At 41.4% G+C, this 24615-nt stretch overlaps 1 protein-coding gene across 4 annotated transcripts in view; it reads left to right on the top strand.

Moving 5' to 3' along the window:
• Window positions 1–20427, top strand: part of WARS1 (tryptophanyl-tRNA synthetase 1) — a 30474-nt gene extending 10047 nt beyond the window's left edge. For all 4 annotated transcript variants that reach the window (XM_076345464.1, XM_076345465.1, XM_076345466.1 and 1 more), the window contains 8 exons: window positions 7276–7384; window positions 8127–8246; window positions 8856–9038; window positions 10365–10465; window positions 11715–11827; window positions 12918–13091; window positions 16732–16872; window positions 19962–20427. In XM_076345464.1, coding sequence (XP_076201579.1) covers window positions 7276–7384; window positions 8127–8246; window positions 8856–9038; window positions 10365–10465; window positions 11715–11827; window positions 12918–13091; window positions 16732–16872; window positions 19962–20120 — 1100 coding nt within the window. In that variant the 3' untranslated portion in view covers window positions 20121–20427. The remainder of the gene's footprint in view (window positions 1–7275; window positions 7385–8126; window positions 8247–8855; window positions 9039–10364; window positions 10466–11714; window positions 11828–12917; window positions 13092–16731; window positions 16873–19961) is intronic.
• The last annotated feature ends 4188 nt before the right edge of the window (window positions 20428–24615 follow it).

Below are 24615 nucleotides of genomic sequence, written 5' to 3'. Positions count from 1 at the left end.
AACAAATAGTAGGTCATTAGTTTTCTGTATGCAAATATAATGTGGCAATGGCAAAGAAGAAAAGTACACAATAAACTTTCAGCAAATGCAAATATGCTTTTGAAAATGGCAGCTCTCAGGACTTCTTATGTACAGCAAGTTGAAAGCTGTCTTTTGGTGAAAGCTGGAACACCGGAGATCAAAAGCACGCTAGGAATTTTTTAAAAGCTTGTTAAGGAGTGGAGACTGTGTCCTTGTCAGAAGCTGTTTAGGAAGGCAGATAGAGAAGTGGATAGAGAAGGTCTCTGTAAGAGGAATAAGAGGAAATAGGTAGGGAAAAATTATCCAATTTTTTAACGGGAAAGATGAAGCTGGACAAAGAAAAGGGAGTTGTGCAGTCTGTGAATGTTTAATAAAGATATTTACGCATTTCCAGTAAAGTGTTCTATATATCAGAGAGCTTTTAATCACTTTGTATGACAGTATACACATATTTCTAGGGTGGCTAGCCCCAATTAGTCTGGGGCATTCTCATGTCTTCTGTTTCTGTAAGATTAGCCTCCTACCAGTTGCTATTGTTCTGCTGAATCAAACATTTTCATGTTCATTTGGTCTCTTTTTTAGCATTCATCCAGATTATAATTACTTTGACATTTTGTAATGCATTTTATTTGCTAGGAAGAAATTAATTCAGTAATTAAGATTTGCTTAGGACAAGCAGATGCGGTAACGCTTGGAAAACATACAGATTAAAGCAGCGATTGCTGAATCGTGAACCAGCATTCGTCTTTTTTAGTGACATTTATTTTAATGGGTCAGTGGATGGGCCCAGTGCTTCCCTTGTATGATATCCTGCTTGATTCACCTGGAGCGAATGAACAATTGTAAGCAGGAACTTGTTTCCCATTGGATAATGGTGCATAATAGGCCTAGTTTTCCCTCCCATTTAGTAATGAATTCCTACTAACTTCAAGTTTACTGACTATATACAAAACCTTGTAGTAATGCTGTGCATAACAGTAATTCTAGAAGAAAATGAAATGGGTGTAGAGGGTCTGGAACAGCAGAAATGCTTACCTCCAAGTTGATGCTCAAATTGGATACATTACCACTTTTCTCTCCTGTCAAGATTGAGTCTTTCCTTCAGTGGGGGTTCCTGACTTTTGTTTGTGAAAGGCTATTCAGTGAATAGTTCACATAACAAACTTAAACACACATCCCCATTTTCAGCCAGAGTGTAGGAGAGGAACTCCCTGTACTCAGGGTTTCTCAGCATCCCGGTGCTCCAGGGTGCATGTTGGTCTGACTCTTTTGTCCCATCCCTCATAAATCCCTTGTGAGCACTGCAGTCTCAATGATTAGGATGGCCATGGTTTTAAATAGTCCTTTTTGAGATGTATGGAAAGCCTTGATGGACTTTGAGGGTCAAGGCCGTGGCTCCAGCTGGGGGGTCTGCACCATCTACCCCAGCAGCGGCCGATGCCTCCACCCAGACAGAACTGCTGAAGGGAGAGGCTGCAGAGCAGACCTCAGGCTGCAGGAAGTGCCCAGACCTCTCTCCTGGGGCAGGGACAGGCAGCAGACCTGCCTGCAAAAGGTGTGACCAGGTGGAGGACCTCCTGCAGCAGGTGGCTGAGCTGCAGGAGGCGGTGAGAAGACTGTGTAACATCAGGGAGGCAGAGAAGGAGCTAGACAGCTGGTTCCAAGAGCAGTCTGCAGCGGACCCACGGCCCACGGCCAAACAGCCAAAAACTCCCCCACCGGCACACGCAGAAGGGAGTGGGGGGGCCAATAATGCAGAAGAATGGATGGTTGCAAAGGCAAGGACCAGCAGGAGGAAGAGACTTCCCCTGAAGCCTGAGGTGCCCTTGCAGAACCGCTTCACCGCTCTGCAGGCCGAAGAGGAAAGTCCTGTCACACCAGGAGAAGCGCTGGAGCTGAGTAATGCAGCCCGATCTGCCCCCCGGTATAACCACCAGCGCCACTAAGAAAAGGCGACGGGTGATAGTAGTAGGCGACTCTCTTCTGAGAGGTACGGAGGCACCCATTTGCTGACTGAACGCAGTCTCTAGAGAGGCGTGCTGCTTACCGGGGGCTCGCATCAGGGATGTCACCGAGAGGCTACCAAGCCTCGTACAGGCCACTGACTTACTATCCGCTGCTGCTGTTTCACGTGGGCACCAGTGACACAGCCAGGAGCAGAACGAGGACTATCAAGAAGGACTGCAGAGCCCTGGGAGCGGCGGTAAGGGACTCTGGAGCACAGGTAGTTTTTTCATCAATCCTGCCGGTCAAAGGGAAGGGGTTTGAAAGGGCCAGTCGAATCTGGCGAGTCAACAAATGGTTACGGGACTGGTGCCTCAGCCAGGGGTTCGGCTACTTAGACAATGGGACTCGCTTTGAGAAACCTGGTCTACTGGGGGCTGACGGGGTCCATCTGTCAGAGAAGGGGAAGAGCATCTTCGGTCATAGGCTTGCCAAGCTGGTGAAGAGGGCTTTAAACTAGAGCTGCTGGGGGAGGGGAACCTCAGTCCATCCCACTCCTACCAGTTTGATGCCAGGGCCAGCAATAGGTGCCCAGAGCCTGGAGAAGGATCACAGGTCAGCAGGAGAGCGCCTGAAGAGCAGCACAAAGGAACTCCAGCCAGTAAGACAGCTTCATCGGGGGCCCAACTTAAATGCCTCTATGCAAACGCACATAGCATGGGGAATAAACAGAGGAGTTAGGGACGTGCACACGCCAGCAGGGCTACGACCTTATTGGCATCACGGAGATGTGGTGGGGTGGCTCCTATGATTGGAGTGTTGGGGTGGAGGGATACAGGCTCTTTAGGAAGGACAGGCAGGGGAGACGGGGAGGGGGTGTCGCCCTCTATGTCAATGGCCAGCTGGAGTGCATGGAGCTCTGCCTGGGGATGGATGAGGAGCCAACCAAGAGCTCGTGGGTCAGAATTAAAGGGAAGGCAGGGACAGGTGACATTATGGCGGGGGTCTGCTACAGGCCATCTGACCAGGAAGATCGAGCGGATGAGGCCCTCTATAGACAGACAGGATCAGCCTCACACTCACAAGCCCTGGTCCTCATGGGGGACTTCAACCACCCCGACATCTGTTGGAGGGACAACATGGCAGGGCATAAGCAATCCAGGAGGTTCCTGGAATGCGTCGATGATAACTTCCTTCTCCAAGTGGTAGAGGAGCCAACGAGGAGAGGTGCTATGCTGGACCTTGTTCTCACCAACAAGGAGGGGCTGGTGGGGAGTGTGAAGCTCAAGGGCAGCCTGGGCTGCAGTGACCATGAAATGGTGGAGTTCAAGATCCTTAGGGCACCAAGGAGGGCGCACAGCAAGCTCACTACCCTGGACTTCAGGAGAGAGGACTTTGGCCTTTTCAGGGATCTGCTTGGTGGAGTGCCATGGGACAAAGCCCTGGAGGGAAGAGGGGCCCAAGAAAGCTGGGTAATATTCAAGGATCACCTCCTTCAAGCTCAGGAGCGATGTATCCCAACAAAGAGGAAGTCAGGCAAAAACGCGAGGAGGCCTGCATGGATGAACAAGGAGCTCCTGGACAAACTCAAACACAAAAAGGAAGCCTACAGAGGGTGGAAGCAAGGACAGGTAGCCTGGGAGGAATACAGAGAAATTGTCCGAGCAGCCAGGGATCAGGTTAGGAAAGCTAAAGCCCTGACAGAATTAAATCTGGCCAGGGATGTCAAGGGCAACAAGAAAAGCTTCTATAGGTACATCGGGGATAAAAGGAAGACGAGGGAAAATGTGGGCCCTCTCTGGAAGGAAACGGGAGACCTGGTTACCCGGGATACAGAGAAGGTGGAGGTACTCAATGACTTTTTTGCCTCGGTCTTCACTGGCAAGTGCTTGAGCCTTACCACCCAAGCTGCAGAAGGCAAAGGTGGTGACTGGGAGAATGAAGAGCCACCCACTGTGGGAGAAGATCAGGTTCGAGACCGTCTAAGGCACCTGAAGGTGCACAAGTCCATGGGACCCGATGAGATCCATCCGCGGGTCCTGAAGGAACGGGCAGATGAAGTTGCTAAGCCACTATCCATCATATTTGAGAAGTCGTGGCAGTCCGGTAAAGCTCCCGCTCACTGGAAAAGGGGAAACATAACCCCCATTTTTAAAAAGGGAAAAAAGGAAGACCCGGGGAACTCCAGGCCAGTCAGTCTCACCTCTGTGCCTGGGAAGATCATGGAACAGATCCTCCTGGAAGCTATGCTAAGGCACATGGAGGACAGGAAGTGATTTGAGAAGCCATGCTGGCTGTCACCAAGGCCAAGTCTCGCCTGACCAACCTAGTGGCCTTCTATGATGGAGTGACTACATCAGTGGATATGGGAAGGGCTACAGATGTCTATCTGGACCTCTGTAAGGCCTTTGACACGATCCCCCACAACATCCTTCTCTCTAAACTGGAGAGGTATGGGTTTGATGGGTGGACTGTCCGGTGGGTGAGGAATTGCTTAGATGGACGCATCCAGAGGGTAGTTGTCAACAGCTCAATGTCCAGATGGAGATTGGTGACGAGTGGCGTCCCGCAGGGGTCCATCTTGGGACCAGTACTGTTTAATATCTTCATCAATGACAGAGACAAGGGGGATCAAGTGCACCCTCAGCAAGTTTGCAGATGACACCAAGCTGAGTGGTGCATTTGACGTGCCAGAGGGACGGGATGCCATCCAGAGGGACCTGGACAAGCTCAAGAAGTGGGCCCATGTGAACTGCATGAGGTTTAGCAAGGCCAAATGCAAGGTCCTGCCCCTGGGTCGGGGCAACCCCCAGTATCAATCCAGGCTGGGGGATGAAGGGATTGAGAGCAGCCCTGCCGAGAAGGACTTGGGGTACTGGTGGATGAAAAGCTGGACAGAAGCCAGCAATGGGCGCTCGCAGCCCAGAAGGCCAACCGTATCCTGGGCTGCATCCAAAGCAGCGTGGCCAGCAGGTGGAGGGAGGTGATTCTGCCCCTCTACTCTGCTCTGGTGAGACCCCACCTGGAGTACTGCGTCCAGCTCTGGAGCCCTCAGCATAAGAAAGACACGGAGCTGTTGGAGCGGGTCCAGAAGAGGGCCACGAAAACGATCAGGGGGATGGAACACCTCTCCTGTGAAGAAAGGCTGAGAGAGTTGGGGTCATTCAGCCTAGAGAAGAGAAGGCTTCAGGGAGACCTTCTTGCAGCCTGTCAGTACTTAAAGGGGGCTTATAAAAAAGATGGGGACAAACTTTTTAGCAGGGCCTGTTGCGATAGGACAAGGGGGAATGGCTTTAAACTAAAGGGGGGTAGATTTAGACTAGATATAAGGAAGAAATTTTTGATGCTGAGGGTGGTAAAACACTGGCACAGGTTGCCCAGAGAGGTGGTGGATGCCCCATCCCTGGAAACATTCCAGGTCAGGTTGGACGGGGCTCTGAGCAACCTGATGTAGTTGAAGATGTTCCTGCCCACGGCAGGGGGGTTGGACTAGATGACCTTTAGAGGTCCCTTCCAACCCAAACTGTTCTATGATTCTATGACTGAAAATAGCCTCCTTGCTGTGCTTTGAAAACCTGTGCTGTAAAGGTTTGGAAGATGTCTCTCCTTTCCCTTTTTCGGGGAATTGATTAGTCTAGTCTAATATAATAAGCCCAGGTGTCTGAATATTCAGCTTTTCAAATTACCTCAGTATGTTCAATATTCCTTGCTGCCCCTGTGGGTTAATTTTCTTTGTAAAATGAGTTGCATTCCCAAGGCAGTACACTGGGTAACCCACACAGGTAGAGAGCTCTGCCTGCAACTGGAATCAGTCTCTCTCTGTTGTCCAGTGGTGTAAACTGTTATGCTGTCCAGCTAAGGATCGTTACCGTGCACTAGAATGTAACATTAGAAGCTCACCTGCTCTAGTAGGAAGTTGTAGTCTTTGGAAGGACATTTCAGTTAATTACAGTATCCCTGCAGGAAGGCTTTTAATAGGTTACTTGCTTTGGGCTTAAAAAAATTGAAGATTTAGAAGCAGGAACATGCATAAGGAGGGAATTCAAAGTAAACCTGATTCTGTGTGGGGTATTCAAAGTGATTGTGGTGTTTTCCACAGGGCAGAAGTATAGTAGTCTTATAAGTTACAGTTTACTAGCTGCATAATGAAAGGTTTAAAATTATTTTTTCTGTTTCTAGTTTCCTCAGGAAACTCAAGATATTTGAAATTTGTCAAATGTCATGCATATGTTCCTGTGGAATGATTATTTCCTGTTACAGCTAGGAAGACCCTAAGTGCTTATCCCATGTGGACACGTGTCTTATAACTAGGGAATTTGCCAGTGTAGTCTCTTTTTAATAAGAAACTCAGAATAGATGGATATACTACATACATATAAATGTATTTTTACATCCAGAGTCTCTGTTTTGTTCTCTTGAATGCTTTGCCAATCCCAATAATTAATAGTGCAAGTTGTTCTAATGCTGAATACAGCAGAACAGTAGCAAAGAATAGATTCTTGTCTAGATTTTTTCAATCAAGTCCAAATCATGGAGCATTGACCTGCTTATTAGGGTCCAAGAATTGGGATTGGAGTATAGGAAGCTTTACTGAAGAAATAAAAGATTTCCTCAGTTCAGTTTTATTTGGAATAGGAAAAAACACTGCTATTTCACTCTGTCTAAACCTTTCTTTAATGAAATTACTACATCTGAAAATGTTGTTTTATTAATCAGCTGATTTCCTAAACCACCAAGTGATAAGTCTTACTTGATTGCAATGAAGAGTATTATGCATTACCTTTTCAAGCCTCTTGAGGGGAGCAGTGTCTGTAATCATAGCCATATAAAAGAAGAATGAAGTTTGCAGAAGAGTATTTGGGGTTGGAAGGTGAAAAACCATGTGATCTGAGGGCAGAAAATTTAGATGCCACAAAAGGAACACTCAGAGCCTCACAGCCATTTTTATCCTATGGCTTACAGAGGCCAAGTTATTGACCTAAATATGTTTCTTTGGAATGCTTTTTGTTCTGAACATCAGTAGTCCTGCTATAAGGAAACTGCGATTATGATCAGTCATAGATGGAGCAATGCTACAGATTGTGAATAGGCTGGGCCTCCTAGCATAGAGGTTAGTATCAGAGGCGACTGCTGGGACTCCAGGCAAGAATCGGGAAAATCTAGCCATTTTACATTTTACCTGAGATGTGAAGAAAGAGATGTTCTTTTTAATCTAGGCCGCATCGGTATGTTCTTGGTAAAGCCAAGATCTGGTTGTAGCTATGCTATTCTTATTAATTTATTGTTTTTTACATTTTATTATTATTATAGTTCGGTTTGGCAGCAGTAAAATTGACACAGATCTGATCAACCGAATAGAAAGAGCTATTGGGCAAAAACCTCACCGCTTTCTACGTAGAGGAATCTTTTTTTCTCACAGGTGAGTTTTTCTTGTTTTAAAATTCGGAAACGTCCAGTTAGGTAGACTTTCTGTGAACATTATTGGGAGAAACCTATGACCAGCAAAGGACCATGTTCTTTTACACCAAGGTAAACCAACAGTGTCATTTGAAATTAGCAACTACTGCAGGTTTACGCTGGCAACATTTGAAACCCTCGGTTTTCTGATATGTCCTCACTAATCCCAAATTGAAGAACAAATGTGCAGGAAATCTTTGCTTTGTACACGTTCCATTTTGACTCTTTGTTAGCAGCCAGACGGAGGAATTGGCCTAGCAAGAACCCCACGCTTATATGGTGTCACTGCTGATTTCAACAAGGGTCCACATGGCCTGTGGACGTATGCATATATATTGTTACAGAAAAAAGGGAATAATCTTAAGCACCAGCCTGCCAGTCATCTACACTGTTTAATTGTAAGCATGCATGGGCTTTTGACCCATGGCAGCTATGACTTTTCAGATAAGTACCTGAGCATGATTCAGGGCATAATTTAATTTTTCTTTGAGGTTTTTTTTCATGGAGACTGAAGGAGACAACACTTTTCTTAAATTAAATAAACAAACAAGCAAAACCTTTTTATTTCTAGGACCCGTAACATACTCTATTTTATTTATAAATACGTTTGGCTTTAAAAAGCACTCAAATTTTGAATAGAAGCTTTTTGCTGTAGATGTTTCTTCTTAAAGAGTTGCATCATGTTTTCTCTGTTTTTTCTTTAGAGATATGGACCAAATCCTTAATGCTTATGAAAATAAGAAGTCCTTTTACCTTTATACAGGCAGAGGGCCGTCCTCTCAGGCAATGCATGTTGGTCATCTTATCCCATTTATATTCACAAAGTAAGTTATTTCTACCATTTGTATTAATCAAAACATTTTTTTCTAAGGAAATGTTGAATGCTGTTTATGGAACTACCGAAATGATACATTGCAAGGAGTTCTGTTTATCTGAGGTGAATATTAATGAACTTAAACAATGCAATCTTACCTTTTCATTAAAATGATCATAATCCCTGCATCACCATAAAGCCCTCTTCCTTGCACCCTCAGCCCTGTGGCACTCTTTAGAATTGTTGTTGTTCTTAAAAATTAGTTTGTGATGAGACTCGGTAACATGACTGTATAATGCGGTGCCTGCAGCAGCAGGACACAGAGAAACTGGACTCAAAGAGCTAAAAGGTCTCTTTGAATTCTGTTTCCGTTGCAAATGGTGACTGCTATCATATGTACAGGAAACAATAAGTGTGTCTTTTTTCCAGTTAAGTTGTCATTATAATCTGTATAAAATGTTTACTTCTGTTCACATAAACATAACTGCATATGCATACAAAGAAAAGAGAAGCAGACCTCTTTATATCCTTTTGTTTAAATGTATAAAAAATATTTTAGCTGCGTTTCTTAGTCTTCATTTTAACTTACTTTGAGATAAAATGTTTCTGCTTTTATTAGGTGGCTGCAAGAAGTATTTGATGTTCCCTTAGTTGTACAGTTAACTGATGATGAGAAATACCTTTGGAAGGACCTGACAACTGAGAAGGCGTATGAGTATGCTAGAGAAAATGCAAAAGACATCATTGCCTGTGGTTTTGACATCAATAAAACCTTTATATTTTCTGATTTAGACTATTTGGGGTAAGTATAAATTTCTTTAGGGCATTGTAATGAAAAAAAAGTGTCTGTATTTTCTCTCCAACTTTGACAGCCAGCAATGTTTTAATAAATGTATCTAAATTTGAAAGCTTCAAAACAAGTTTTACAACACTTAAAATAGAAACTTATTAATTTTTCTGCTAACATTTTGTATATATACTATTGTCATTCTTCTGTATAACGTATGAACAAATACTTGTGTGTGCAATGCTTAAATTTAAATTATGAAAAATATATTAAACCATCTAAATTGTAAAAATACCTAAGCCACCAAGAAACCTCCAGATTGATTTGTTTAAGATGGTATCAAAATCTTTGAGATGTGTTTACACTTTATCTGCATTAATAAAAGGCATTTCAGTAACTTGTTGTGGTCAATTAACTTAATAATACAGCATGAAAGATTATTATTTGAACTTTGAGGAAAGTTTAAAGAAGATTTAAGAAAAAGAAACTGCTATTGGAACTGCATTCTCAGAAGGAAGAACTTTTATGGCAGAGTTCAGAACTGAAGTTGTGGGCTTTGTTCTTCCATGTGGGGTGATGAGCTTCCTTAAAGGCTTGGATAAGAGAATATATGTTTTAGAGTCGAGCTGTATAACGTACAGCCCCCAGAATGTGGAGCCTAGAAAGCAGTTTTTCCTCTTTTCACTCCCCTGACGTTCCTGCCTTAGAAAAGTTGCATTACCACAGATCTGCCCTGTGGCTGAACAAGGGCAGGTCAGAACTGCTGTTTCTTTTGCTTCAGCTCTTCAGCAGAAATAAAAAAGGAAGTTGCTGAGCTATTTTTGATTTGGAAATGCTGCTGCTGTATTTGGTGACAGAGAAAGTCCAACCAGGGAACTTAGCCTGTAGAAAATGAGAATTTGGAGGATTTGAGCTACTATTCCTTTGGTGAACCGTAGTGTCCTGTATGGAATACGCACTGGGGGTACCAAGAAACATGGAAGACATGATCCATTCAGGTTGCCTGAATTCACAGAGAAGCATAAGGATAAGTAAACTTCGGGCTCCGTGAGGCATTTGGGCACCATTTCCAAATCAAAATATTTCTGGGTTTAGACAGTTAATTGTGACAAAAAATGTTTGCGGTAAATGTTGGGGGGAGGGAAGAATAAATTAAACTTTCAAGGCATAAAATTCTTGTTCGTAAGTAATTCTGTAATTATCATCTCAATGGCCCACAAAAAGTTTGAACAGTGAGATTTAATCCTGCAGGTTTTTTGACATTCTCAGCATTTGGAGTGAAAGTTTCTACCTACACTTTTCTGCTCTTCTCATTTTATTTTTCCATTTTCTTTCTCACAGGACAAGTACCGGATTCTACAAAAACATCGTCAAAGTTCAGAAGCATGTTACATTTAACCAAGTGAAAGGAATCTTTGGCTTTACAGACAGTGATTGCATTGGTAGGAAATAATATGAGTTACTGGAAGCGATGCTTGCTTTCACTCTCTATGGCACTATTTAAGTAATAATTTAAAGAGATTAGTATCTGCCATTCATGAAACGGATAGAAAAAGCAAGAAGATCCATGTTTCTAGGCTGATTCTAAGAGGGTATTATTGTGGTTCCTTCAGTATAGAAAACACTTTACAGTGAAATTTCTAGCATGGTATCTACCTTTTTGGCCTTAGTAACAGCAAAGTACAAAACACCAATGCTGAAGTGCCCAGGATAGAGAACTATTCTTTTTTTTTTTTTTTCAATAGTGATTGCAGCTATAGTCAATTATGCCTGCTAGAAATGTCTATGCCAAATTTATATAGAAGGTTTTCTCTTCAGAAAAGGTTATATTAATACACACACACATATACATATATGAAAAAAATTAAGGAATGCTCAAAAGCCTAATTATCAAGGTGCTGGGTAACTGTCTTCCATTTACTTCACTGCGATTGCAGGTTTCTATCACATTGGCCAAAAAAAGATTCTGTGTCAAAGATGGCATTAACACCTTGGTGTTCCTGAGCACTAACATCATTCTTTGACCAGTAATTGGGCCAGTGACAGCTTTTCAGCCTTCACTGTAACCAAGGAACAGATTCCTCCTTGTTTTAACAGTGCTCTAATAAAAGTTGGTATTGTGATAATGACTTCATTACAAGTTTGGAAAAATCTGCTATTTGCTTTCTGTTCTGAAAGGATTTTGATCAGGGAAGCAGGTTGGTCACCCTGTGATTAAGCACTGTATAAAAAAGAAAACTAGACACATCTGAGATGCTTCACGAGTACAGCATGCATATAGCAATGATTCTAAGATCTTAGAGGGGAACTTGCCTGATAAGTAGCTCTATAGTCATTCTCTCACAAAGAGGAAAAAAAATCAGCAGCTCAGAGTGATGATACAGTCAATTGTATTTCTGGGAAGGGTAGGTAGTTCAATGATAAAGAGAATATGTACTGATGAACCTTTTCTGATCACAGCCTGCCTTTTTTCATTAGTTTCTATGTTAGTTGAAGGTTTGTTGACATCATGGAAGGTAAAGATGAAAAATTTTCCTCAGATAAGGCAACACTGCTTGATAAAGATAGATGTTGGTCTTCAGCTGAGTATCTGAATGATTCACTTGTGCATTTTACATATTTCAAAAAGTTCTCTCTATTTATCATTGCTTATATTGGCTTCTTAGCTTTTCCAAACATGTTGTTTTCTAGGAAAGATCAGCTTTCCTGCTATTCAAGCTGCTCCATCCTTCAGTTCATCATTTCCACAGATCTTCAATGGCAAGGAGAACATTCAGTGTCTTATCCCATGTGCTATCGATCAGGTAAGAAAATCATATCACTTAATTTGGTTTTCATGGATTTGTTTTTGTAATGTACCATTCAAGCTTCATGGTGGAATATCGAAACATCTGTAAACATTCCTGCAAGCACCTTTCTGGGGCAGAAGCTGGAAGAGATAAAAAGATGTTGTGCTGTGTCCTGACAAAGATGAAGGCTTAACCCAACAATCATGTACTCGTGCATTACTCATTCTTGCCAGTCTTGGATCTGTCTTGATCTCAATGTGGTTCAGTGAGCTGACATCTATGAAAGCAAAGACAGTAAAATCTATGCAAAAGTATACTAACATGGGGGTAGGAAAAAACCTTTGGCCATTTCCATGGTAACTAGGACAAGATGTAATGAGCTTAACTTGCAGCACAAGAGATTTACGTTGAACCATAGGGAAAAACCTTCTATCAGTATGAATAAAGAAGCATTGAAATAGTTTGCCAGAAAGGCAAAAAAAGAACCTTAACAATTCAGATCTATATAGAGAGGTTGGAAGAACATCGACTACAAATGACAATGGTAGCATCGTTACTTTAAATAAGTGTTGTTTCTAGGAATCAAATTCTGCACTGTCTGAATCTTTAGCTATTATAGTCACAGGGACAGTCACTGGAAGATGATGTAATTATATTCATCAGCCACAATGTTATGTAGTAATATTGTCACAGTTGGTTTAAGTCAAATCATCAGCACAGCACTGCCAGCTTGATCACTGATTTAGTTCAGATTCTGTGCTGGTTGTTAAACACTTTGGGAGGAAGCTTGCGTCTTAGTCTGCATTCTGTCTCCAGGCGTACTAAGCATAGTTTTCACAACTATTTGTATTCATGTAAATCTTTGTAAATATGCCTATTAATTGAGGGAATCAGAGTGTACAGCAAAACTATGGAAATAAAAAAAAGGGATTTTGTTTGTTGCTCTGGATGAACTGGATTGGAAGCAGGTTCTGGAACATTTTGTAGTTTGGTTAGTTGTTTTTTTCCTGAGACGACCTGTTAAGGCATGAACGAGTCAGCACTAATCAGCTTTTAAATCACATTTTTCATCTTTATTCTGTGCTTTTATTGATGGTTGTTCTAGGATCCTTATTTTAGAATGACCCGGGATGTAGCACCTAGAATTGGACAGCCTAAACCAGCCTTACTGCACTCAGTCTTCTTCCCAGCCCTGCAAGGAGCACAGACAAAAATGAGTGCTAGTGACCCGAACTCCTCCATCTTCCTCACTGATACACCCAAACAAATCAAGACAAAGGTAAGGACCTGCAAAACCTGCGAGTGCAAAGCTTTATAACAAAAAGGAGTGGTGGTCCTCACGGTTACAATGGCAATTTTTTCATGTTTTCTTTGAACATATCTGAATCCTTTTTCCCATACATTTCATGGCAAAGTGTCTTCAGGAATTGACCGAGTTATGCAAATTTAGCTAGACTATCAAATATAATCTTTTACCTTGCCAACTAGTCTAACAGTACAAACATTAGCTAGAATAATGTACAAAACACCATGTTTGTTTATCTGATATGTGCAGAGCAGTGGTGTAAGAATAAGAGCTGTGGAGGCTCATGCTCTAAAAATAAATATTATGTTGCCATAGTTTTGAAATTTGACAGTCCATGATGTAAATCAAATAAACAGCTCTTTCTCCTGACTGCCTCTCCATGCTGGGAGCACCAAGCGTTGCACAGTGTCGGTTACAACACAGGGCAGACTTTTGCTGTTGCTTGGAGATCTACTGCTGCCATGCCCTCCTCCCTCCAATTCACAAATAAATATTATGTTGAATTTCACCTAAGTTTTAGAAGGTATTTTCTCCTATCTGAGTATATTCCTAGTGCCCCTTCTAGGTCAAAGGAAAATCCCTCTTATCCAGTGTCAGATGATATATTTTGGCAAAAGTTCACCTGTGTTGTGGTATTTAAAAAAATAAATAAAAATCAGTCTTTGGAAAAGGATTTATAGGCATGATAACCAGACATGAAATAACTTATCTGTCACAACAAGAAAAAAGGTGTATATGTTTGTTCTGCTGGGTGGGCTTCGATTAATTCTCTTATGGTTGACAAACCCACGTATAGGTCAGATTCTTCTGCAGCCATCTCGTAACCATTCATTATCTTATGTAGAAACTGATTAAACAGTACTGTTTTGAAGAATTGGAATTCTTCATGTGTTGGATTATAATAATTCCAGTTTATTTGCACAGTTACACAGTTGCTTTTTAAAAAAGCCTATAATTTCAGAATAGAGGTTATATGATTAGTGGCAATGTTGGTAACATTCTTCCATTTTTTTCCTGGCAAGTAGCTAGTAATCTGCGAAGAGATCCAAGATGCCTTATGTCCAGTTAATAAGTTGCCGTGGTTTAACCCCAGCCGGCAACGAAGCACCACACAGCCACTCGCTCACTCCCCCCGGTGGGATGGGGGAGAGAATCAGAAGAGTAGAAGTGAGAAAACTCGTGGGTTGAGATAAAGACAGTTTAAGTAATGCAACAGCCGTGCACGCAAGCAAAGCAAAACAAGGAATTCATTTACTCCTTCCCATCAGCAGGCAGGTGTTCAGCCATCTTCAGGAAAGCAGGGCTCCATCACACGTAATGGTTACTTGGGAAGACAAACGCTGTAATTCCAAACGTCCCCCCTTTCCTTCTTCTTCCCCCAGCTTTATATGCTGTGCATAACAACATATGGTACAGAATATCCCTTTGGTCATTTGGGGTCAGCTGTCCCAGCTGTGTGCCATCCCAACTTCTTTTGCACCCCCAGCCTACTTGCTGGTGGGGTGGGATGAGAAGGAGAAAAGGCTTTGACTTAGTGTCAGCTCTGCTCAGCAACAACTAAAACATCAGTGTGTTATCAACATTATTCTCATCCTAAATCCAAAACACAGCACTAAACCTGCTACTATGAAGAAAATTAACTTTATCCCAGCCAAAACCAGGACATAAGTCCTATTTCTGCTTTCTTTAAACTAGTTGGAAAAATAACAAAATAATTCTAGCTACTTGGAATAGAAAAGCTATAAAGAGAAAATTCTGAATAGAACGTAAAGTGTTGAGTAATGGAGGACAAATTGAGATTTATTTCAGCTTCTGAAGCCCATCAGAAACAAGTTTTTATGGAAATAGAGCTTGAGTGAAAGACTAAATATTGTTGTGGCCAATAAATAAAAAAACAGAGTAGGAAAGGTGACTTCTGGTGATGGATAAAGGTTAAAAAGAGAGTGCCCGTGCTGCACAAAAAAAATTACTGCTTACTGCATTTTTCAGATCACTAGTACTTTACTAAGTAATGAGGTTCAAAACTTACAGGTAATAGAAGATGAAAAATTACTAGATACTGGGAAAGGCTGAGAAGCTTCTGGGAAATCCAAGAAGATGAATGGCAACATAATAAACTATTCTTATTTCACCTATCATCACCAAATTACAGCTCAATTCTTTGTTTGTTTTCTTAGAAACTGTTATTTAGATTCTAAGTCTGTATTAATTCAGGGAAAAGATCAGTGCATCGCGATAGATAAATCATTGAGACCCTCAGTCAATGAGTAGGTGCCAGAATATATAAAATGAACTTGAGATTAATATAGGAAACATTTTGTATAAAACAATAATGTGCCTTCACCTGGCATATTGTATTTAATCCCTCTCAGCTTAGTAAGAAGACAAACTGTAGAGATGAGGGACATAGAAAAAATTTCATACAAAGACTTTCAAAATCTAGTAAGGAGAGAGGTGAGGGGAAGTGCAAAACAATATGTAAAATACAAACAATATGTAAAAGACAGCTATTCAGGCTGTCCTACAATATAAGAATAGATATAATGTGACAGATGGCAGTCTATTTTCTTAAGATACTCATCAGTGCATCATTTTTGTGTGTAATTTGTTGCCACAAGACATCATCTGTAACATGGTGGTTAGAAAGATTCAAAAAAGCACTAGACAGTTGTACAGATAGTAAGAATGTTCAGAAATTGTACATATATAACAGTTCCTAGATACCGGAACTTAAAAAAAAATCTACTTCATATGCATGTGTGTCTCTTGGCTGGTTGATGATGATATCTGAAAAGATAAAAGAGCCAAATGAAAGCTCAGCTTATGGTTGAGAAATACTTTTTTTCCTCTTCCTGGCAATTTATTTTCTTTAAATCTGTAGGAAGATTAGCATCCTCTGAGAATTCTACACATGTATAAATTTTTAAAATACGTCGGTGGCTTCTGAATTTACTGGGAATAGGATTAGCAGGTAGATCTATTCACCAGTGCAGTTCATCTGCCTATAGGAAGCTATGCTTAAAAAGAGCAGGGGAGATTCAGCAAGTATTCCATGTTTAGACTGAACAATTGGGCATTTGTCTAATTTCAGCCATTTTAGCCAGAGTTTTGTGATCTTTAACTTTGCTTTCTCTTGTTTTCCTTTTCCCTGAAAAGAGGAGGAGACTAGGTTGTCTCTAGGATTTCTTCAAAATTCTCCATGCCTTCTTCAACTCTTTCAAAATTAATTTCTTGATGAAGTGAATATGTTATTTTTTCTTACATGAAGTACATTTCCTGTGAGCACAAATTCTATCCAACAAACAACAGCTTCAGCAAAAGGGACTTAAAACTTTTTTGACTGAATCTTGGGTGATTATTTTTACTTTTTGCTTCATTTTTGTTCTGGTTATGCAGTCTGAGGAGTATGTGTATAGCCATTTTTCCCTGCTGGATTCTAGCGACCTCCTTTTGCCTCCCTGCTTCAGTCCTGATGCTCTGCATTAACTTGCCCCACTCACCCTTCAGCTAGTCCTTAATATAGAATTTTGAGGATCATGATACACCTCTGTTTACAGTATAATAATCCAGAATTTAGTAGAAATTATACCATAACATCATTATGTTGTTTCAGATTAACAAGCATGCCTTCTCAGGAGGCAGAGATACTATTGAAGAGCACAGGAAGTACGGAGGTAACTGTGATGTTGACGTGTCTTTTATGTACCTGACTTTCTTCCTAGAAGATGATGACAGGCTTGAACAACTGAAGCAGGTAAGTAGCCAAGTTGAAGATAATATTATTCATTCCTTATTGTGAGGACAAAGCTTTAACTAAGTCCTCAACAAAGCTGTAACTAAGTCCTCCTGTGAACCTTCTCCAGAAGGGTAATTGTGGTGTTATTCTTGCACTCTCCATCCCTTGCAAGTTTCAATATTAAGACCTCTGTGTTTATTTGTTTGCAATGTTCTTCTTTCTCACAGGCCAATCTATTTCTTCTTTAAAAGAAAATAATTTAAAAATTCCCTAGTATTTTCATAAGGATCTTCGACACTGTATAGGACAGTATCTTCCCCACCTTTCAAATGAGGCCACCTTAGGATTAGCATTGTATATTACACTCTGTCTGTTCCTTATGTGCAAGGTACTTAAATACTCTCCAAAACTACAAAAGCTCATGTCTAAAGCTTGCTGGTTTTTTGTTTTTTCTTATCACAAGAAATGTACAGCTACGAGGAATTGATTCACTGATCCCAAGCAAAAACTGCTTCTTATAAGTTGCATTTTCCTTAAACCTGTCTGGTGGACTTGTGTCCCCGGGGGTGGTAGCAAGACATTTCACTTCCTTCAGCTATATGATCGTCATCAGTACTAGGCAGTATGCATTCTCTGGAAGGCAGTATCCACAGTTGATAGTACCCATTGGTTTATCAGCTTTCTCCTGCTGAGAACAGCTGCAAGAAAGTCAAGAGCTGCAGATTCTTCTCCAACCCTCTACTCTTTCCCACAGAAGAGCAGGGCTGGATAGCTACTAATCCCCATGCAGACTGTTGTAAATTCCTTATGGAAATAGAACCATAGAATGGTTTGGGTTGGAAGGGACCTTAAAGATCATCTAGTTCCAGCCCCCCAGCCATGGGCGGGGACACCGTCCACTAGACCAGGTTGCTCAAAGGCCCATCCAACCCGACCTTGAACACTTCCAGGGATGGGGCATCCACAACTTCTCGGGGCAACCTGTTCCAGTGCCTCATCACCCTCATAGCGAAGAGTTTCTTCCTTATAGCTAATCTAAATTTACCCTCTTTCAGTTTAAAGCCATTACCCCTTGTCCTATCACTACATCCCCTTGTAAAAAGTCCCTCTCCAGCTTTCTTGTAGGCCCCCTTCTGGTACTGGAGCCTTCTTTTCTCCAGGCTGAACAACCCCAGCTCTCTCAGCCTGTCTTCACAGGAGAGGTGCTCCAGCCCTCTGATCATCTTTGTGGCCCTCCTCTGGACTCGCTCCAACAGGTCCATGTCCTTCTTATGTTGGAGGCCCCAGGCTGAACGCAGTATTCCAGGTGGAGTCTCACGAGAGCGGAGAAGAGGGGGAGAACCACCTCCTTCTACCTGCTAATCACGCTTCTTTTGATGCAGCCCAGGATACAGTTGGGCTGCAAGCGTGCATTGCCGGGTCATGTTGAGCTTCCCATCAACCAAAAACCCCAAGTCCTTCTCCTCAGGGCTGCTCTCAACCCATTCTCCGCCCAGCCTGTATTTGTGCTTGGGATTGCCCCAACCACGTGCAAGACCTTGCACTTGGCCTTGTTGAACTTCATGAGGTTCGCACAGGCCCACCTCTCAAGCCTGTCAAGGTCCCTCTGGATGGCATCCCTCCCCTCCAGCATGTCAACTGCACCACACAGCTTGATGTCATCTGCAAACTTGCTGAGGGTGCACTCAATCCCACTGTCCATGTTGCTGACAAAGATGTTAAACAGCACCGGTCCCAATACCAACCCCTGAGGAACACCACTCATCACTGGTCTCCACTTGGACATCAAGCCGTTGACCACAACTCTTTGAGTGCGACCATCCAGTCAATTCCTTATCCACCGAGTGGTCCATCCGTCAAATCCATGTCTCTCCAATTTAGAGACAAGGATGTCATGTGGGACAGTGTCAAATGCTTTGCACAAGTCCAGGTAGATGATGTAAGTTGCTCTTCCCTTATCCACCAACGTTGTAACCCCATTGTAGAAGGCGATGATATTTGTCAGGCATGATTTGCCCTTAGTGAAGCCATGTTGGCTGTCACTAATCACCTCCAAATCTGGAGCACATTTGACTTATTGAGCTGTTTTCCATTAGTCTCCAACCACTGCAACAGTATTGGCCTAACTCTGCTACAAAGAGCACAAAGCATAGACCGCAGCTAGCAGCTTGCTGCAATGCTGCCTTGGAACCAGATTGGAAAACATGAAGTCGCTGCTTGTAGTGGCATTAGCGGAGCTGTTTCAGTTATGGTACCAGAGGAAGAAGCTTTCAGAAGTGGATACTCAGAGAAAGCAATATCGGTGTTTTTATAACAAGCTAACAAACAAACAAAAAACACCACCCCCCAAAATCCACCACTGAAATTACAATTCAGTTCATTCCCATTGACATATTTTACTGTTGCTGAGTGAGCAACAGTTACACCTTGAATTGGTATTACAAATGGCTTGATGACAAGGAGAGGTAAGATTATCATGTTACTGCCTTTTCAAATCATAGTTGAACTGCGCCAGCCATGGTTTCTAACCAGGGCTGAACCAGTCAGCTGTTAGTCTGTGCTTCTAGCTCAAGCGTTTTCAGTATCAGAGCAACTGAATGAATTACCAACTGTGAATATGACTACTAGTGTGAACATAGATTCTGGGTGTCTTTGCTATAAAAAGGATACTTTAATCACATCTAATTGCCCACATGCAATGAGAAAAATATGAGAATTTGTACCTCTTACTGCAAAAAACAGCTTAGGGGGACCGTTTATTTGAACTGGGATTCTGGGGAGAAAAATACACAGTTTCCTGCAAATAATTACAGGATTTCCCAGTTAAATTCCTGTGAATGTAGCTTTTTCAGTCCTGTGAATGTAGTTTATTCAGTCCATATAACTTGTCACATATTAAATTGCCCAGCTGTCTTAATCTTTTAAAAGGCAATAAGCAATTTTGCAAGTTACATTTTTAGAGTAATACCACATGATCTTCTAAGGCATGTGCTTATTTTTAAGACATCCAAATCTGTATTTGCTAGAGCCAGGCTTTTAAAGAAATACTTGTCACTTAGTCTTTTTCCATATAGCGCCATATTTAGCAATCAACACTTTCTTGACAGGCATACACAAGTGGGGAATTGCTCACGGGGGAGCTGAAGAAGGTTCTTATTGAAACATTGCAGCCCTTGATAGCAGCTCATCAAGAGAGACGGAAGCAGGTCACAGATGAAATGGTGAAGCAATTCATGACTCCACGGAAGCTAGCTTTTGAATTTTGAAGAAATGCGTATGTAACTTACCACTTGATAAACCAAAACCGAGTCATTGTTGTCTTCTGTTGTATGTCATCACTCCCTAGTTATGTACTGCCTGCAATCAGTGCTTTATAAATATTGCTTTTAATGAGTTAATTACAATGAATGTCGGAGTACAGGAAAAGTTTAAAACAGGACTCGTATCTATTTAAAATCACAATATACAAGACAGAATTTCCCAATCTTGCAGAAAAGCATGTCTGTCAGCACAACGCTATTTTATTGTATTTCATGTTGAAAATATAAATAAAACTTCCATTTTGATTATAAAGCCTAACTTGTAAATTGTTTTAGATATGTTGGTAAGAGGTCATATCTCAAACTAATAACTAGTAGCTCCATTTTCTTTTGTCCTGTGTACCTTGGTTTACTAGACTGCATGTCCTTTTGGGCTACTGGGAACATGCTGCACACAAAAAGATAGTGAATGTTACAAAGTAGATTACATGGTGACTTAGGCCTGGCATCAATATGGAAAGAATGGAGTTCTGCGAGCTGAATACGGGAGAAAGAATATCAGCCTGGTTTTGCTATCGTCTTCCTCTTTGACCTGGGGCAAGTCGCAGAAATCTCACTGTACTTTTGTTTCTGCAGCTATTTAACTGGTCTGACTGCCTCTGGAGGGAGGAGATTATCACAAGGTTGTAAAGTTCCTTCATATTCTCAGGTGGAAGATAGTATAGAAATGCAAATTTTAGTTTCTAGTTACAAAAAATACCAAGTGTTAAATCATGCTGTGAAAATGAAGTCACTGCTGGACACAGGGATACTTCTAGTACTGTCTGTTCTGTTTACTGTACCAGGTCATTTAAACTAGGGGTACTTATTTTAAGATGTATTCCAATAAGAAAATACACTTTGTTAAAATACCTCATGTAATAGTTAATTATCTCATTTTTTAAAAAGAACTTCAATGTCTTTGCTATGATTTGTGGAAGAAAAATTCAAATTATTAGCTAATTCGTTTTAATATGTACAGTGCTGAATGCAAACTGTTAGATCTGTCTTGTATTTATATAGAATAGAATGTTACTAGCCCAAACATAGTCTTATCTACATCAAATAAAAATACCTTTGATAACACAGGTGGATATTGATGTGGTATTTGCAAATCATTTAAAAATATAAGGAAGGCACTTGAAAGAGGTGTGAAAGATTTAAATTTTAACAGGTTCTCTACTGGGGGACCTAGTGGACATATATTGACTGTAGCATTCTTTTAAAAAAAAAAAAAAAAAAAAAAAAAGCACACTTTTAATTTGACCGTAAACCTTTGAAGTCAGCTGATTTCGCTTGGGTTGAGGGAAAATTTCAAGGGTGAGACTTCTCATTGACTTCAGTAGACCTTGGATCAGCCTGTTAGTACGTGAGAACGTGCTGGGCTGTTTGTGCTGCCTGGAGCTGGTGCCGCTGCCTTCCCACCCGTAGCGGTTCTGTGACACAGCGTACATGTCCCCTCCAGGAATGACCTTGCGTTTCTGAGATGGAAATGCCTGTGTGCCAAGTTGTATATGAAGTGCCCCTGTTAGCTTATGTTTGTGCAAGGAACAAGGAAAGACTGAAATGCAAGGCGAGTTTAGTCCTATTGCAAGTGTTTCAAACTTGTGCTGAAAATAGCAATGCTTAGCTTTTGTCTTTTTCTTTACAGTTTACGTGAGCTGGCATCGCTAATCTAATGCCATTGACTTTAATGTATTAAAGTAAATGTTTACCAGCGACTGTCTCTCTATAACCCACAGACATAGTATCTTAGTGCTAACAAGTGTTTAACAATCAGTAGAAAAGCTTTTTTTTTTTTTTTAAAGCAGTGGAGCAATTCTTAGAAAAGAAAAATAGCTTTTTAAATCCAGTGGTAATTAAACTAATTCTTGGTTACTGTAGCCTTTAATGATGACCTTCCTGTTCTTGCAGTCCACTCTTTGTCATCTTTAACCTATACATGAAAGATAAGACTTAAATTGACTTTTAAGGGGCATTTACAAACTCATAATGCAAATTTCTTCTTGAAAATACTATATGCAGATCTGTCCTGGAAGATTTATTTCATTTATTCAGGAAAGGGAAATATGCTGTAGGAGGAACAGTAGTGTGTTCTATTCTAACTTAGCATATGGATTAATTTTGTAACACAGCAATTAAAATCTGTTTTGAATGTTCTAGAAAGGAAAGTGATAGCAAAATTATTTAGTATTTGTTTACTGAGCAAGCACCTTACTCAAGTACTCCAACAAATTCTTACAACCATGCTTCTGAAATGATACAATTTCTCAAAGGAGTTTTGGCAAGTTCCTAAATCTGTTGTAATTACAATTCATATCCCAGAGGTATTTAAAAGTCAAGACAAGACAGGCTTCAAAAGCATGCGTGAGATGTCTAAGAATGTTATCAGGCAATGTTCATTACATTTTCCTCAATTTGTTCGTATTTTGTTTATCTCACTGTAATAAAAATGTAGATAAAAGTCTATACCAAACTTCTTTGATTTTACTCTTTTTTTTTTTTTTTTTTAATTTTTAAGAGGCTTAATTTATACTTACTCTATTTTTGACCTCTCTTCCTACCCTTTTAGGTGTTGATTTAGTCATCTGATGGAGCTGGTTCTTGTTTTGATGTCCAGTGCCTTTCAAGTAGACTTCAGATTCCTCCCAGAGCAAGCCAATAAGGCTCAGTTGTCCAAAGATTAACAGGTTGCAAGACTGGATGTTGCATTTCCCTGTGTACAGCAGCCAGCTTAGAAATAGGGGAAGGTCAATGATGTGACCTGTTTACAATGAAGCTTCGGTAGGTTTGGCGTAAAGACTGGTACTTTAGTGGAAACATGATACTCCACAATTGCTGTTGTCTGAAAAGCACAGATCCTGAATAGCTTCACATGGCTCTTCCACAGTCACCAAGAGGCATGCTGAAACCTACCTGGATATTCATAAACATTGTCAGAGAAAACAGGAACTATCAGCAACATGAAAACACGAAGCAGAACGTGCCTTCTAAAGAAAATTTTCTTTTTTTCAAGGCCCCCAACTTTGTTACTGAAAGAAATCTTCTATACAACAAGCTGCGGTCCCTGTAGAACATAAACCCAATATCAGCACAGCAAATGTGGTGTCTTCATTCGTTAGCTGGCCTTCAGCTAGCTAATTTATCAGAATAAATAGTTCTGTGATTATCAGAGTAGCTGAAGGTCAAGGTAATACAAAGAAATCAGAAAATAAAGCAGTCAAGTTCTGAAATCCAGAAGCCAAACACCCAGCTTGGTGTGTCTGTAGTGAAGGACGTAATATGTACGTTGTGTCGTGTCATTAAACAAAAATTGGTTCATATTTATGTGCCTGTGTTTATAGTACTTAGACAATTCCTGTACCTGTTGGTATAGAATCATAGAATCATAGAATCATTGAGGTTGGAAAAGACCTCTAAGATCATCGAGTCCAACCGTCAACCCAACACCACCAGGCCCACTAAACCATGTCCCTAAGCGCCTCATCTACACGTCTTTTAAATACTTCCAGGGATGGGGACTCCACCACTTCCCTGGGCAGCCTGTTCCAATGTTTCACCACTCTTTCAGGAAAGAAATTTTTCCTTACATCCAATCTAAACCTCCCCTGCCGCAACTTGAGGCCATTTCCTCTCGTCCTATCGCTTGTTACTTCGGAGAAAAGACCAACACCCACCTCGCTACAACCTCCTTTCAGGTAGTTGTAGAGAGCGATGAGGTCTCCCCTCAGCCTCCTTTTCTCCAGGCTGAACAGTCCCAGTTCCCTCAGCCGCTCCTCATAAGACTTGTTCTCCAGACCCCTCACCAGCCTCGTTGCCCTTCTCTGGACACGCTCCAGCACCTCAACGTCCTTCTTGTAGTGAGGGGCCCAAAACTGAACACAGTATTCAAGGTGCGGCCTCACCAGGGCCGAGTACAGGGGCACGATCACTTCCCTACTCCTACTGGCCACACTATTTCTGATACAGAAGGTAGTTTGTATCAGTGTGAATTAGCTGTGAGTTCTTGCTCTAAGGCAGGTTGTCACCCATACACTGTGTATATTTTTTTTTCCAGTAAAGGCTTGTGAACAGGATGGATTGCAAAGCAGATACCTTCCTGAAATAAGCTGCCTGAAGATACAACTTACCTCTCGTATAGCATTTGTTCAGGCCACATGAGAACCTGCTTTTATATGGTGCTGAATACCCTGAGGCCTACAGTTCTCAGCCCCTCATAGAATCATAGAATCATTAAGGTTGGAAGAGACCTCTAAGATCATCGAGTCCAACCATCAACCCACCACCACCATGCCCACTAAACCATGTCCCTAAGCGCCTCATCTGCTCGTCTTTTAAATACTTCCAGGGATGGTGACTCAACCACTTCCCTGGGCAGCCTCTTCCAATGTTTAACCACTCTTTCAGCAAAGAAATTTTTCCTCATGTCCAATCTAAACCTCCCCTGGCGCAACTTGAGGCC

The sequence above is a fragment of the Aptenodytes patagonicus genome, chromosome 7, assembly GCF_965638725.1.
Source record: "Aptenodytes patagonicus chromosome 7, bAptPat1.pri.cur, whole genome shotgun sequence".
Classification (NCBI taxonomy): Eukaryota; Metazoa; Chordata; class Aves; order Sphenisciformes; family Spheniscidae; genus Aptenodytes; species Aptenodytes patagonicus.
This window is presented reverse-complemented; position numbering and strand designations above follow the sequence as displayed.